The sequence below is a fragment of the Pinus tabuliformis genome, chromosome J, assembly GCF_031772625.1.
Source record: "Pinus tabuliformis cultivar Carrire ecotype Pingquan chromosome J, CPIR1, whole genome shotgun sequence".
In the NCBI taxonomy this organism is placed as follows: domain Eukaryota; kingdom Viridiplantae; phylum Streptophyta; class Pinopsida; order Pinales; family Pinaceae; genus Pinus; species Pinus tabuliformis.
Window position 1 is genome coordinate 909,938,631 of NC_142295.1, and position 17,958 is coordinate 909,956,588.

Sequence of the window (17,958 nt, forward strand, 5' to 3'; positions counted from 1 at the left end):
CGGATGTGCCATGTCCAATTTTGCATATGGTAGGACTCCTTCCTATCCGAAAATCAAGCTGCTCACGGCCGTCTGATATATCAAATCTTCGTCTTATCTTCTTTCTCTTGCGCTTTTTCTTTCTGGCTGGTTGAATTACTGATGACCTGGTACTTTCTGTTTCAAAGCTATCAGATGAAGTATGTAAGATATGCGTGCTATGTCTTTCTTCATCTTGCATCTGATCTTTATCATTCTTAAGTCTGTCTGGATCACCCTCAATCAACCATCTTTCAATCGAATCAACAACCTCCCAATAATAAGATGAATCTTGTTGCAGCAAATGAGAAGGCTCTTGGTTTCTCTTATCATCTGACCATTGTTGGATCTTTTGAACTTGTATTCTAATGGCATCCATCTGACTAGAGCATTCATCCCTTATAGCACTGATTTGTATGGCATGATGCTCTTGCATGTGTTTTATTACTTTATCATTCTTTTCTTTTATGTCCATCAAGCAATGTTGCATGAAATTTATTTCTTCTTCATGATTCGCTTGCATGTCAGCCAACTGATTGTTATGATTGAATGTCATGATAGTCATTTCCTCATCCATAGTGAATAACTTATTTTGCATAGAGTCAATTTCCCTATCATGATCAGCTTTCATGGTCACCATATTTTCCTCTAAGACTGACCACCTGCTTTGCATGATTCTAATTTCTGTTTCATAATTAGTTTTTATGGCCTCAATTTCTTTAGCATGGTGACTTTGCGTGACCTCAATCTCCCTGTTACGTTTTTCCAGATGGGTGCATAAAGTTTTCACATCATTGACATAATTAGTTTGATTGATTTCCATATTTCTCACCAGCATCATTAGATCTCGTAAAATTTGCTTTTGCTCTTCCCTTTCATTGTCATTTGTCCCTGATTTTTCACTATCATGAACTTGATCTGCAATATTTCCGGTGGATGACACATTCTGACATGATGAATCGTCTTGGGATCTTTCAGCTGGACCTCCTATCAAATTACTTTCATTCTGTTGCACAATTTTAGAGGCAGAAGGCAAGCTGTCCGAATAACCATATCTATCTTCAAAAGCAGTGATAATGTCTTTCAAAGAAGTGAAAGATTCCTTAGGAAAACTGTTAAACCAATTCAAAGCATCATCTTCTAAAGAAAGGACAAATAGACGCATTTTGATATCGTCATGATTAAACTGAGGGGGTCTGCAATATATGATCATGATGCGAATAAACAAGTCAATATGCCTTTTAGCAGCGATTGGATCACCATCTGAAAAAATAGGTAATTCAGGAAGGGCCTCCTCCGGAAAATCATGGAGACGGTGAGTAAAACGACACGGTTTACATGAATAATCCATGATGAAAAATAAGGGATGAGATGGATGATAGAACTAGATCTATGCTCAAGAAAATCAAAAGATGAAAGAAGTGGAGTCGCCACTTGAACAATAAATCTGATTCTAAGATCCAAGAAGTAATCGATAAACAGATATGCGGCAGGCTTCTTGTCTGGGAAAAATAAGAAAATGGAGTCGCCACCCAAACAAGAAACAAACCCAAGAGATGCAGCTGATATGGGATGAAAAGATGCCAAAAATATTGAATCTACCAGCTCAACTGAGAGATGAGAGATGAGAAGATGAATGTCGATGAAACCCCAGGAACAGAAAAAACTCTGTCCCCGGCAACGGCGCCAAAAAATGTTGGCGTTGCCGGGCCAGATGAAGAGACAAAAAAGAGAAAAATGATTTGTCGTTTGAAACACCGAGAAAAAGTATCCCCGGCAACGGCGCCAAAAAATGTTGTCGCGCGGATTGGCACGACAATGCTCAGACCGGGGGCTGTCACTCTGATCCCCGATCCCTCCGTTTAAGCCTGTCTCCCGCGGCTAAGGGGGTTAGACCCTGTGAGATGATGTGACCAACTGTCGACCAGTTGGTTGGGAGACACGAGATACGATATAAAAGCACTCGATGGATTTGATTAGTTAGCAGACCAGTGCCTTAAAATATTATAGTAAATCATGAACAGCAATCATTTGTCATCGAAAGGTATCAGCTAAATCACATGACCATAACGATATCCGGCAACTGAAAATTTTGAAGAGATAAATGCCTTAAAATACCATGAATCATAAACCATTAACCAGATATTAATTTCGCATCACGACTTGAATAAAATCAGATCTCAACACGAAAGATATAACATGAAAAACCACTGAAACTGACAAAAACTAATTTTCCACAAAAAATTTTTAAAAAATCCAAAAAACTTCAAATCTATTCTAAAACTAAATTACATTTAAACTAAACTATACAAAACAAACCCTAAAGAAATCTTTTTTTTTTTTTTTTTTTTTTTTTTTTTTTTTTTTTTAAATCTAACCATAAAAAAAAGCTAAAATTTAAAATATGTACAAATCTAATTAAAACATTATAAATCTAAAATCTAACTAAAGCTAACACATTTAAAATTAAAACAAAATAAAATCTAACTAAAATAAAACCTGAACTAAACTATACAAAATGAAAATCCCCTAAAACAATTTTAATATATATCAAAAACCTTTACCGTTAAATAACAAAAGCCCTAAAAAAAACAAATCAAACCTATTTAAAATACATTTAAGAAATGAAAAACGAAACTACAACTAAATCCTAGACTAAAACCACGCAAAACTCAAATATAACCACGCAAAGCTCAAATATGTGCAACGAAAATTCGATTTACCTGTTACGGAAAAGTTTGATTACCTGTTGCCGCACGTAAATGAGACTTGACGCCGTGAGGATTGTACATTGACGAATGCTGAAGCCACTGTTTGTCTGGAGCGAAATGTTTTACGCATGGGAGTTTGCAGTCGATTCTCTTGCCTGGATAGCTTGCGTATGAAATGATAAACCTGAAGATGCCCTTTCGTATAAATCAAATTTCACCTGAGCTTGTGAACGATTCACGTCTATGATGAACGTATATTGCATTTCAACAATTGCGTAGGAAGAAATGACTGAATCAAAACTTTAAAATCGAACAGCAGTATCGAAATGAGCCATTTGTGCGTAGGCCTGGGGTTTCAACGCTTTCTCTTTCTTATATGTGCGTGGACGTGTGCGGGGAAATTGTCGACGGAAGGGCTTACGCGAAGAAATGCCAATGACTGCTTGCTGAATACGATGGTAGACAGCTACATAAATTGATGCCCAGCATGTAACCTTCAGTCTCAGATCCAAGTGCGTGAGGTGTACTGAAATTTAATGGTAAATCAATTGTTGTATGGCCCTTTCTCCAAATTTACGCTGTTGCTTTCAGAACCATCTTTCCAGAGAGAGATTAGTGCAGAAGGACTGCTGGCGAAACAAGATCACCCAAAAAAAATACACCTGAAACCAAAAACTGGAAAACCCTAATGAAGAATGCCAGAAAATAAACTACAAACCCTAAACCCTAAATGAAGACTGCATAAAACAAAATATGAAACCCTAGATCAGCTAATTTAATGTACAGATTTAGCCCCTTCACAGCCAGATTTAACAATAAGAACAGGAAAATTTTAAAGAAAAGAAATTTCAGATTGTCACTGTGAAAAAACTTCAGAAATTCTCTCATGCAGATCAGAAAAATAAAACCGAATGATAGACCCAGGATCAAATCCACTGGGCTCAGCAGAAAATGCTTGTGGGAGTTGGCTGGTTCAGCCGAGAACTTCCCCTAACGCCCACCAAATCTTCTTCAGCAAGGGTTTTTCTGCACAGCTCAGAAACAACCATCAGTAAAGAGGGCAAGAATGCTGCTAGATCTCAGGAAGTAATGGAGATACCTGCCATTACTTCAGAAACCCTAACAGCACCCAAACCCTAGCAAGTGAGCAAGATACCTGTACCCACAAAACTCTACAAAAGCTATTATTAACAGCTGAAAATAACATATGCAGAAAATTAAAACAATCTCACAGCATTTCAAGAGAGTAACACCAGCAAGATATGGACCCCAAAGTCTTCTTTATTAACCAGAAACAAATTTACAAGAGAGCTTCTTCAGTCTTTGACTCACAGATCAAATGCCTTGAAATGACCCCCTAAGACCCTATATAAAGGAAATGATCCTAAAGGCTAGTTCGAGTGATCCATGTAGAAATGATCTCGACCGTTGATGAGGATCAAGACATCTCTTGATCTCATCTGTCGATTTATTAACTTAAAATATTATTATTTTATTAGTTAGGGTTTTTGCTTCATTTTTTAATTTTTTATTATTTTATTATTTTTATTCATTTTTTAATTTTTTAATTCATTTAACATGGATCACTGAACTAAGCTTTCGGAAACATCACCTAGGACCTAGGACTTAGGACTCATGAGGGGATTTAAAACATTTCTCGACCCTCAGGACACATTACATCATGACTTTTACAATTTACATCTCAAGGGGACAAGCCCACTTAATACAGACCCTCATAAATCACCCAACTCTGCGACACCACGATAATCTAGCAGATCAACACACTAGGATTCTCCTAAAGTTCTAATGACAAAATCAATCCCGGCTTTGGGGTCAGGTTTGAAGGAAAACTCTGCCAATCCGTGGATCGGTGAGACGAAAAACCTTCCGGGACGTAGATTATCATCAAAAAGTTAGGTCCACCTAGGCAAAATACATACATGACTCATGTCTGCTAAGATTATTTACAATTAATACATGCAGACTGGGTTTACAAAAAAGATCAAGCTGCTGATGATGGCAGGATGGCACGGACATGCTGATCAGGTGCTGCTTCTTTCTGTCAAGAAAAACGGGGTGCACTGCATGGGTAGTTGACCAGTAGAGGTCAACAGACGCTACTTATGTAATTTTATGTGTTTCTTGAGTGCAGATTCTGGATTCTCACATTCCTTCGATGAAACAACAGGTCCCCAAGTAGAGTTAGATGTTGACCACTCCGCGTCAACTACCCTATAACAGTGTACATTTTCGCGAAAAGATTCCATCATGATTGGGCAATGAAGATTATCCAGATTTCATCGTCATCTTCAATCATTATTTTGTAAAAGTTGTAAACCCATTCTACAAGTTTATAATGTAAATGATCCTAGTAAGACCATCTATGTAACAACCTAAGTAATCCTACTTTTTTGGTGACGATTTCTATCTTAGGAGGTTTTTTGTCTCACCGATTCATGTGTGTTTCTAAACATGGATGATCTGCATATTTTTTTCCAACCTCACCCCAAAGCTAGGGTGGATTTTGTCATCAAGATCTTAGGTAGTTCCTAATCTAAGTTGCACGAAATACCAAAACGTTTTCGAGTTTCCGAAACGGGTACATTTAGAAACGTCACCTCCCAAAAATGGAAATGTCGACTGAAATGCCATATATGTTTATATATATAAAAAGAAATATATAAATAAGTGAAAAACACATTATCTTGCAAGAAAAAAGAGAATAAGACCCATAGACGACAATTTAGAAGGAAAACCAAGTTTATATTAACTCTCATAGATGATTACATGATGGTCGAGTTTCGGTTGAGTTTTGCCTGAGTTTCAAAGTTTCAGGTACAAGTACATCCCAAAACATCAGGTTACTTGAAGTTTCGTGCAACATAGTTCCTAGTGTTTTAGTCGAGTCTTCTGTAAAGTGATTTGGGAATAATTTTAGTTAATTAGTTAACTTATTTTATTACAAATCACTGGGTCTACTAGATCATATTTGAGTCGCAAAATTGGGTAAATAATGAGGGTCTATAACGAACAGGTTACCCCCCTTCATGTATTAAAATGTAATCCCCTCATGAGTCAATTAATTAAATTTTCTGGCAAAAATTAATTTAAATTCTAAGCCAGAAATTTAATTAATTTTATGTCCTAGGAAAAATTAATTCTCCAAAAGGTAAAATTCGTGGCTCTCAGAGAAATTAATTTCTGAAGGTCCCCGACGAAGGGAATATTGAAAATTTCAAGGGATTTCGGACCCTTGGGCCTTGGTAGTTAAGACAAAGTTAATTTTTTAAGGAAATCAACTCAAAATAATTAATTTTGAGTTGATTAAAATTCAATTAAACAAAAAAATCGAATTTCCTCAAAAATAAAATAATTTCAACAGAGGAGATTAAAAGATAATTAAATCTTTTTTAATGGTCGAGATTACTTTGACGAGGATCAAGCCAACTAGCTGTTGGAGAATTATTCTATAAATTAGAGGTCAGTTGTCATTCAATTCATCCGATCTTTTAGATCGTGTACTAGCTCTCGAAGCTCTCTTGTAATATTTCTGGAATAATAAATGCAAAGTCTTTGGGGTTTTATTGATGGCAGTGTTCCTCTTCGGTATTTTATGGTAATATTGTTTTTAATGTTTTGTTGAATATTATTTATAAATTGTCAATTAATAGCTCTCGAGGAATAATCTATTGCACAGGTATCTTGCTTAGTTTATTGGATCTAAATTAGTAATTTTAATTTGATTGAATTAGCAGGTATCTCTAATTCTTGAAGATTTTATTGTTATTTTATATCTCTATCGATCTGACAATTTGATCTGGTGTTCTCAAAAATCATTCGTACTTAAAAAGTTGGGCATTTGGGGAAGTCCTCAGTTGGACCAGCAAACTCCCGAGACATAAGATCTAGAAAGCATTCTTGATTAAAACCCTATGATTATCTGACAAATTTCTTCTTGCAGGGATTTTTTGAGCTTGTACCTAAATTAAAAATTTTACTTATCTCCTAAAATTTGTGCTAAATAGCTAGATCTAGCTAGAAACAACCTTAGATCCACAAATATGGGAGTAGAGTCAAACTCATACTCCTTAGATCTGATAGATCTATAAATTATTTGTATAGATCTATAGTTTTGTAACATAAATTTTTTTTTATGTCTTAACTTGGGATTTGGGTTTTCAATTAAATTTTTGTATATGTGGGATATGGGTTTTATTTTTGTTTTGTGCAGGTTTCATATCTAGAAATTGTCAAAGAAAATTTGGGGTTTTGAGGCAGATCTAGGCCCTGGAGGGCAAGATCTAGCCTCAAACTTTGTGTGCAAGGATTAAAACGACGAAATCAGTCATTTGAAGGTTCAAATCTAAGGTTTTCATAGTGAATTCTGAGCAAAAATATGCCAATTTGAAATAAAAAAATTTGGGCAATTTTTTTTTTGTGGGCAATCCTTGGCTTCTCTTTGTTTCCCTTACATCCTTGCTAGCCTTCTCCTTTGCGTTTTTTCTCTCTACTCCCTTTCGAAACCCTCATCTCCCTTCTCATCCCCATAGCTCTTTGCTCTTTTTTTTCTTTTTTTTTTCTCTGCTTTACCCTCACACAGTTCTCTCTCCTCTGCTTTCCTGCCCTAAATCCTGTCTACTCGACCCCCTTTCTGCCTCCGTCTTTCATCTCCAACCTAACCCTTCTCCCTCTGCATGTAGCCATTTCTCCTTAGCCTGCAATTCCTTCTCTCTTCCGTGTCCCTTATCCCTTTGCAGCTCCCTCTTTGCCTGCATTAAACACCTCTACTGCCATGTCGCAACTCTAACTCATCTCCTCCTCTGCCTTTATCCTCAGCTTGTAGTTCCTCGACTTTGAAACCCTGGTCGCTATTAGCTCCTTCCTCTCGGAAAACCTTTCTCTTCGTTGCTTCTCCAACCTCATCTCTCCTCACAGCCTCCTTTCATCCTCTTCTTCTCCTATGCGTGAGCTCCTATTCCTTGTTGCGCGTCCGTCGACCTACATACAAAGCTCTTCCTTACGTTAACTCATTCAACCAAAAAGAGAAAGTTATTTCGATTTAATTTTTTAAAGTGGCCTTTGGCCCTTTAAAAAATTAAAATTGACTTTTTCATTACCACAACAAAAATCATTTATCACATTAAATTTAATAAAGGTGTGACTAAAGTTCTTCTTTTGGGTTTGGGGCTTTAAAATCTTAAAAAAAAAATTGTGGTAAAAATTTAATTTTTTTTTATAGTCAAGGCAACATATAACTTTTTTGAATTTTCTCTAGGTTTGACCATAGGAGAAGTGAATTTTTTCTGGATATGAAACATTAGAAAAATTAATCATTTCCAAAATTATTTGAAGAGGTAAATTGGCATTAATTAGTATTTAAATTTCATTGTTATCCTGGATATTAAATTGTTGAAATTTAAATGCTTAGGCTTTCATTATTTGCAAGCTGCAGCTAAGTCTTGTGATCATTGGTTTTAATGCTTGATAATTATTGAGATTGCTCACTGTGAAAGAAGGAAATGAACTCTTAAGTCTGGATCTATCTACTTGGATTATTGGATATTTCTTGAATAATTAGTTTTGAGAATTTTCAAGTATTTGTGATCAGGATTTTATTTTTTATTTGAGTATTCTACCGTGGACTTGTGGAAAATTATATATATCTTTCGGTTCTTAAAATTGAGTATTTTGAGCATCTACGTAATTTGGCATTATCTTGGAAAATTCCTAAGGAAAGTGTTGATCTTGAAGACGTGCCATTGAATATAGATTGGTTTAATAGTTTAATTCTCTAAGTTCTTGACATTAAAATCATTGGTTTATGGCCATTTTGGCATATTTCTTTAAAAGGCATTATTTACTTGAACGATTTCATCTTGGCATATTTGTATCCTATTTGCATCCGTCTTGTGTAGGATTATCTTCATTAAGTACTCTTGTTATAAGGTTAATCTATACTAAGTACTTAAACATTAAATGATCTTACCTCAAGACCACTAACTCATCTTTTTGCTAATCGCATCTTGCATCTCTTAGCAGCAGTTGTCCATCTTGTACTTGGTCCTAGACTTCTTAGCAAGATAGTTGACTCCACAAGGCACTGATATCAATCTTATAAATCTGATCAAATCATTTAAGTCTTGGTAGATCTAAACAAGTATTTGGTCGTTGAACTGTGTCTCCCGTACTGGTTGGTTCCCAACTAGTCCTCCATCATTCCATTTCCATAGGGTCCAACCCCCTTAGTCTGTTGTTGCGAGACAACTTAAACGGAGAGATTGGGTATCAGGGTGACAACCCCCGATCTGAGTCGTTGTTGCAGTGCCTAGACATTATGTGCAACAACAACTCCCATTGTGAGCCTTTAGGATTGGTCATAAAGTCAAAGAATGTCAATGTCATGAAGGACACTTCTTGGGCATGATATATTTGTATATAAGTCAATAGAAGTGTCAAACAGCCCTCCAAGACAAGCACTAGCATCCTCCTACAAGTCGGCTTCAAAAAAATAAAAATATCTTCTCAAAGGACACGTCAGCTCACTCACTGTCATGTCAGCTTATATACATGAACATACAACTATAAATAGCTAGCTCGAATTCCATTTCAACACAGAAATTTCAGAGAAGAATTTCAGAGATTACAGTCTGAAATGCGAGGTACAGTAGGAAGTCTGAAGTCTGCAAGTAATACGAAGGTGATCAGGTCTGAAGCAAAAGGTGCAGCAAGTACAGTGAAGTACAACAGAGGAAAGAGGAGTATAATCCGAGCTCCTCTCTGATTTGTTTCTGGGTTTATATTAATCTCCACCGAGCCTACTTACAGTAGAAGAAGAATACACTGAGTTTACTTACAGCAGAAAAGAGGAGCACAGTCATATTACCTCCACCGAGTTTACTTGCAGCAGAAGAAGAGGAGCACAGTCCAAGTTTTCTTGCAGCAGAAGGAAGGCCAAAACAAGAAGGTACAGTCTAGAAAGAAGGCCGAGATAGGAAGGGAGGCCGAAGGTTTGAAGCTGAAGAAGGTCGGAGAAGAAGAGGAGCCGAGAAAAGGAAAAAGAGCAGAAGGTTGACTGTCGTTGTCAAAGGATCTCATCAAGAGAACTTGTGTCTTGGTCTTGGAGTGGCAACTAGGTCAAGGGTCTTGGTCTTGGTATTTGTCAATTGGAATCTCTATAAGAAGAAGAATTTGTTCGGGTTTTCCTCTCAAGGAGTGAGAGGTTTTGGCCCTGGCTGATAGCCTATATTCTGTGTCCCTTGTCTCTTTATGGTTTATGCATTGGTGGTTGTTTGATGAAGAAGAACACTAATAACCTAAGATAAAAGAAGATCCTAATCTAAAGAAGTAAAAAGAATTCACAAGCAGTTACTAATAGAAGAGAAATGTCTTAATCTCCATGCCCTAGATTTCTCAACAGTTCCACAGATCCTAGTTCATTACCAAACATCCTGAAATGGGGGTCCCACATTTAACTTTTAATGTTGAAAAATCAATATTAATATTATCTTTAAGACTTACAAGTAAATGTAACATTAACTTTAAAAATTTAGAAATGGAAGTTAGATACAAATCCAAATACTTTAGGAAGTGCCCCCCAAAATGGACCCATTTTTATAGGGTCAAGGGCAGACTCCTCAAAATGTTATGAAAATAGGGGTGTTTTGGAGCACACCCACACCCATCTGAAACACACTTCGAGAGTGAGTGCAAAATGGGGGGACACTTACCCACACCACTGAACACTTGATCTGTAAATACTTGATCCAACATTTCCCCTAGATCATGTATTAGACAAAAGGTTGCAGAGGGTGTCCATATTCCTCTGGTTGAGGTTGGTCCTAAACTTCGGACAGGTGTGTTTTAGAAGTGCACTCCCTAGATAAAACCGCACTCAAAATCATCCAAAGGGTACGTCAAGAGAAGATGCAAATTGGGAGCATGTTTATCCACACTATTGAACTAACTTAAGTACATGAACACATGATTTAGAATTTATCCTCGGTCATGTATTAGACAAATGGTCACATTCCTCTGGTTGAGGCAGGTCCTAAACTTGGATCATCAGAAGAAAAAGATAATGCAAAAGACAAAGCCAGCAAGGATCATCTGCCATGATATAACATAATAAGTAGTTACCAATATTTAAATAAGCTTCCTTGTTTAACAGAATATTGCATACACCTAGCACCAACGATTATAACTGCTAGGATACACAATGAAAATCTTATTCTGATTTAACTATTCAAAGTTCAAACACAAACTTATAGTAATGCGACAAGAAATTAAACCTGGCCTATCTCCTTGAGATGAAAATTATTGACAATTAAAATAAACTAGTCATTATATTGGTGTTACAGAAGTGTTACTTACCTGTCCAAATTCAGAGACAGTATCAAACCCAATAATACCAAGGTCTAAATCCCCCGTGAGAAGCTTGCGAACGACATCATTTTCTCGTAGAAACCAGACTTCTAGTTTGGATAGCTGCTTAGACATTTATGGAAGAAGTCAGTTATTCCCATTGTTATCCTATTATTCAAATTTAAAAGTCTGTGAAAAAGTTACTATTAACATGTTTGTACATCTATCTTGCAGTTAAGGGAAATTAGGAAAAAATTCCAGTAAAGGTACACACCTTTATCTTAACAGAATTCAGAATAACAGAATCAACCTTAAATTATTCATTGAAAGCTTATTGTAGTAATCTTGCATAAAATTTGAGAGATGCATTCACAAAAGGAATTGAAGAAATGAACAGCATATTAACACCACATAGTATACATTGAACCAGAGACATTTACTCAATAGTGTACATCTCATGTTCCATTTACACAAATGAAGGCTTAAATTGTTCCATTCTTGAGCTATCCCTAGGAACATATTAACCTATCCTAATGTACATATTGACCTGGCATCCAACATTTCATTTCTCATTTCATCTTTGAAGAAAAAGAGGAAGCAAGACGAAAATATCATTGAAGCTCTAGACAAAATAGAAGCATCAATCCATCCACAATCAACTTTCACTGGAAACATCTACTGATAAGATTCCAAACTGAACTTCCTTTATTATGACTCTACCTAAGTCACCTGACACGGGGACATGGTACACGAAAATTTGAGTGTCTGACACGGGCAAGTTGACCCCCCAGAACAGGACACGTTATATATATACATATATTAAAAATTAGATATTTCTTACACAAATTCTCATTCATGATACAAATTCAGACATAGATCTAGATTCTACATTGTAAATTTAAAATTTGTAAGTTTTACAAAGTAACATTATGCATACAAATACAATTGTGACAGATTCATCAATGATCCAATAGGAGAAAGACAAGAAACTGCAGTTTTCTCATTAAGTCATCAAAATCAAAATGTGTTACATAGGTAGTAGCAATGCCAATGGAAAATAGAAATAGCAAATACAAAACAACTACAAGTACAAGGCAGTAGGTAGCTCATGAGTCATCAATCATCATCATCAAAATCAGCATCACTGTCATGGTCACCACTGCTCTCCTTTGTTGCATCCTCCTCCTTTGTATCCAATGTCATCTCTGCATCTATTGGTGTGGAGGATGACCCCTCGAGAGTATCACCATCATCAAAAGTGACAGGCTCTAGCACTGGCTCATTAAGATCCAAGTTGGCCAATGCCAACTCAACACTGTTGTTCAAACCCATATCATCAGGAAAGACATCCCACATCTTTGTCTTTCCCTTCAACCACTCATCCTCCTTCCTGTAAATAAGATGAAGGTTGGTGTGCACATACACCATTGTCTCTGGCCTACACTGCTCAAGCTTGCTCTTCTTGACACTATACAAATTCCTATATGTGCTCCAATTCCTCTCGCAATAAGAGAATGAAGTCACCTAAGAGAGGAGCCTCATGGCTAACTGTTGTAGAGGAGGGCTTGTTGCCCCATAAGTTTCCCACCAAGAATAGGGTTTCTTAGCCCCCTGTCTCTAATCACATCATAGCCTGCCTCATGAATGATTCATCTTGACACTCTTCTTCACTCATTTTCCTTCTCCTTGACCATTTCTTTTAACTTGATAGGCATCAAATTGCAGGTTTTTGACATAGGTAAGGTAGTAATTATCCTATTTTTCATATTTCCTAAATGTTCCTTATTATTAAGTTAAATTTTGCATTGGCTACCGGATTCGTGCAATTTTGCAGCTAACATCCGTTTCTGCAACCAACTCCATTGTTGAACAGGGTTTGAGGCGCCATTCAAGGAAAGAGAGATATGGGCAGAAAGAGGTTGATCCCCTCAACGATCTCCTCTTATTCATCTGCACCAAATCGTTAGAAGAAAGCCTAAATCATGTGGTTAAAGGCAATGGTCAACACGTAGCTAGAGCAAGCGAGCGAGAGTCCGAGATGAAACCGCCTCACAATTTGCTTTACCGAATAGCAAATAGTGAGCGAATAGTTATCTATTTCTCAGTTTAATAGTTAAATTAGAACTCTGTTAGCCGAAAGTAGGCATGAAAGCCTCAAACATTTATTAAATGGCTTTTATAAATACCGTAAGGCAGGACAAAACAGGGGACGACATGAATGAATTTCTGGTGACTGTAATCGTTTTTAAACTGTGTTTTTATTTAATGGAAGTGCCTTTGAAGACTTGATACACAGTTAATTGTTCATTGGAGCTTGTGACAGCCTATTTTTCGAGGGCACCTGCACACAATGAGGGTTTTTAACTTATAGATTTCCCTGTTTGTTATTATTTGTTGTAGTATTTTCGTACATGTTTCATTTCATAATTCTTAATTTGATTTTAGAATTGGATAGCAGCAGTGATATTTCTTTTGACTAGAAAAGCAGTAGTGAAGTTCTTCATTAGTTGTTTTTTATCATCGAATATTAATCCTAGCCATTCATAGTTTTGATCTTCTTATGATAACATTACAACTCTCTTTTACAGTTTATGCAATTGATTTGACTCATTAAAATACCAGTGGTTTCCTTGTGATTTCTCTGGAATTTCATCAAAAAGCATTTCAACTTCATAGCATAATATGTTTCTCTCTATAGATTTAGGTATATAGATTCCTCTCAGCTTTATGTTCAAAGCATTTTTATTCAAAAGTTTTCTTAGTTTAATTTCAAAAAGAAGTGTGGTTTGATTGTAGTTACTTTATTGAACTTTCAATTTTGAAGCAAGTGTGAGTTAGTCTAGTTTTCATTCAACAAGTGTGAGTTAATATAGTTTTCATTCAGCAAGTGTGAGTTAGTCTAGTTTTCATTCAACAAGTGTGAGTTAATATAGTTTTCATTCAGCAAGTGTGAGTTAATATAGTTTTCATTCAACAAGTGTGAGTTAGTCTAGTTTTCATTCTGCAAGTGTGAGTTCTTTATAGTTTCATTTTTCAAGAAAGGAATATTGCTTTAGATTCACAATCATTTTATTTTCACTAGATAGCAATGTTAATTTCATTTTTAAAATAGGAATACAAAACTTAAAAACACATTTCCAATAACTCAATCAATTAATAAATCCAACTTAATAAATAGGCTTCTAGCATATATTGTGCACTTGCACTTCACAAGTTTACCAACTCTAGTCGATAATTTATGTAATCAATTTAAGACAATTAAATTGACAAGCAATGTCCTTCACTCTTTTTGAGGCTGCTTGATCTGTCTTTCTCCAAAAAGACCAAACTCTGAAATAACCATGGCCCCAAGAGCGGTCTTGACCTCCCTCAACCTCTTCATCATGATGAATGAAGATGCAAACCATGTATCTGCAATCTTCAACAATGATAGATTGGTGTACCCCTTGTACATTGTGAGGGAATTTGTATGATTTTGTACAAAGTTGCGGATATGTCGTGCATCCTCAATAATACTTCCAAACCAAGGCACATCAGAAGCAGTAGATTTAAGTGCTAAATTCAAGGAATGGACAATGCAAGGTATCGAAAATACTTGTGGAAATTTAGCTTCCACAATCATGCCAACAACCTTGAAAACAGGTGCATTATCTGTAATGATTTGCACACAAGAATCAACACCTACATCTTCAATAATTTTAATGAACTCACTAATATATTGTGCATCCTCGTATTGTCCAAGTGCATCCACTGATTTCAAGAAAACCGGTCCATTCAAGGAAGACACCATGAAGTTGATGAGTGGGTGGCGTGTTATATCTGTCCATCTATCAGAAACAATACTAACCCCAGATGTTGGCCATGCTAATTTAATAGGCTCAAGCATTTTTTCCACCTCTTTCTTTGCCTTAGTCAACAATGTGGTTCTAACTTCTAAGTTTCTCTGACCCAGGAGGCACATACCCTGATGGAGCCCTTTGAGTTAGAGCCGAGCACCTCTAAAGAAATAAAGGTGAGCATGCAACATTAAAGGATATGAAATTATGATAGAAAAAGAATGCAATGGTGAGATCAAACTCTTCCCGTTTCTCTTTCTGAAAAATCTTGTCCATTGGACCAAGTGCCACTACCTTTCCTTTTGCTACTTGACCCACACCCCCACCAAAACTCTCAAATGGAAATTTGTTGCCGCTTTTCCTCAAGAATAGAAGGGGATCATCATTCTTGTTTTTCTAGATGATGCAACCACCCTTGCCACACCAACATTGACCTCTTTTTCCATTTATTTCCTCTTAGCTAAAGACACCTGTGTACATGCTCCAATTCCACAACCTGGTAAAGCCAACACATGACCTTTCAAATGGTAAATGCTCTTGAAATGATTATTGCAATAGTTGCATTTCCAAGCAACAATGCCTCCTCCCTTCAACTTGTTGCTTGGCCATTGATCTCTTGTGACATACTTCCACAAGGGATATTTGTTTTGTTGAGCTTGTTGTCTTTCTAAATTCATTCTGCCCCCAACATTTGAAGTTGTTGTTGCAGCCCCACTTACAATAGAGGGAACACTTACAAGCCCTAATGAAATTGGAACAGGAGGGGCATCACCAATGGGGAAATTCTTCCCCTTCTTTTTCCCCTTCCCTGCTACCCTTGATTGTGTTGAGAAATCTAGGGCATGGATAGTTAAAAGATTTCTCTGCTTGATAATTGCTTGTGATATACGTTTACTTCTTAGCTTATGATCTTTTCTTCATTATGTTATTATTGTGTTCTTTTCATCAAGACAATTACCAATATGCACAATAAAAGACAAGTGACACAGTATGTAGGCTTGTCAGCCAGGGCCAAAACCTCTCACCTCTTGAGAGGAAAACCCGATCAAAATTATTCTTCTAGATCTTCAATTGACAAGTACTAAGACCATGACACAAACCCTTGACTCTAGTATCCTCCCAAGAACCTTGTCACTGACCTTGATGCTTTGCCTCTTCCCTTCCTCGACTTTCTTCTTGATCTCGAACTGCTCTCTTCCGCTCCTTCTAGAGAAACTCAGTCTCTATACTTCCCACTGCTTCTTCTCGACTTCTCATAGAGAAACTCAGTCTCTATGATCTTACTTGCTTCCTCTAGAGAATATCGATCTCTAGATCTCTATCTTGTCTATCCAGAACAAGTATCCCAGAAGAATTCTTCCTTCATTGCCCCAGAAGAAACCTTTTTCACTGCCCAGAAGAATCCTCCTTCATTGCCCCAGAAGAAACCTTCTTTGCTGCCTAGAAGAATCCTCCCTCGTTTCCCAAGAAGAAACTTCACTTGCCCAGAAGAAATTCTTATCACTTTTGCGCACTTCTTCTTGACCTCTTCTTCACATTTTTGTTTAATCTCTTCTTCACACTTCTGCTTGATCGAATGCAAGTCGAGTTGCTTGCCTCTAAGTGAGGCCGAGTGTGGCTATATATACACCTCCACACATGTCCTTTAGGCTGACATGATCCCTAGAGGTTAGGCTGACTTCTTCTAGCATGTTCTTCCATCGTTGTAGGCCAACTTGAAGAGGATAAGTGACAAGGTCTTGGAGGATACTTTGCATAGACAAGTTTGACCTTTTACAAAGTGTAACATGACTTCATTACATGACAATGACTCTAACATTTTATGACTAGATGACAAATAAATCCTAAATACTCTCAATGGGAGTCTTGACTCAAAAATAAATTCTCTTGCTCATGAAACTCATGAAGCAAGCAATACAACAAATTTATTTTTCTTCTTTACATCACATTAGATAAAAATCATAATTACATGTCATTATAAAGACCGAACCTAGTTACACTTTTCAGCACTCCCTCTTAACTAGGGAGGTATTCATTATGGTACTTGGACTTTCTCAATCTGAAGAATTTATCATAAGAAGAATTCGGATTGGTAACTCATTTGTATAGCATCATATCAACCAACATTGTTACATAGCAAGGCCTTGACTAACAACTCCTTATCTCAACAGGATCTGAGCTTAATGCTGGTGAGAACGATGATTTATAGACACTCTCATCATTGTCTCTCTCGGAACATCCCTACCCGGGTACTCAGCATATGTTCCATGAGGACTACTCTTATCTTGGACTCCCCAGCCCTCAAAGAATATCGGTCCTCCACGACTACTCTCCTATTGGATGCCCTATCTCATCCTCAAAGAGCATTGGATGCCAAATGATTACCCAATCCTCCATTATGTCTTCCCAGGTGAAGACCATAATGTCATGTCTATCTCTCCCTCTCACATAGGGAGGACATATTCCAATAAAGGAATGTACTCATTCCTACCAAAAAGGAATGTACCTAAGCTCCCTCTTGGCTTAGGAATTTCCAAGTTTCTTCCAAGTAAGAAACTTATTTCAAGCTCCCTCTTAATTAGGGACCTACAACAACTCCTCAAGTGGAACAACTAGTTGCTTGAAGAACTCCTCTCTTCTTTAATGTTATAAATTTATTCTTCATCATGGAGTCTTCATCTTTCGGGAACTTCTTTGTAGGGCACAAACCATCCATCACTTTCATCCATGAGTTAGTCATGTCCTCATTTCATCAGAAAGTGATCCATCAGTTTTCCATCTGGATTTGCTTCATGTCATTCTGCTTTCATGCCATATTTTCTGGAAGGATCTTACATCCTTCAATATGGTCCTCTTGGAAGTCATCCACAGATCTTCCCTTTGGCAATCCTACATAAGCCCATCCAGATATTAGTTCAAAAATAAGAGATGAACACTTAAATCAAAATTACCTTTGTGATGGTCTTTCATCATGACATCTTCTTGTAGGTATCAACATCCTGTATGCAGATTGACACATTTCCCAAAGATAT

The 17,958-nt window shown here is 36.8% G+C and overlaps 1 protein-coding gene across 4 annotated transcripts in view; it reads right to left on the minus strand.

Annotated features, from left to right (window-relative positions):
• Positions 1–17,958, minus strand: part of LOC149229693 (ATP phosphoribosyltransferase 1, chloroplastic-like) — a 293,966-nt gene that overhangs the window by 44,303 nt on the left and 231,705 nt on the right. For 2 of the 4 annotated variants that reach the window (XM_089375892.1, XM_089375891.1), the window contains one exon: positions 11,100–11,213. The exons of 1 other annotated variant lie outside the window; for it this stretch is intronic. In XM_089375892.1, the coding sequence (XP_089232018.1) occupies positions 11,100–11,213 (114 nt within the window). Of the gene's footprint in view, positions 1–11,099; positions 11,217–17,958 lie in introns of all 4 variants that reach the window. One more of the 4 variants, XM_089375890.1, reaches the window with a different exon arrangement.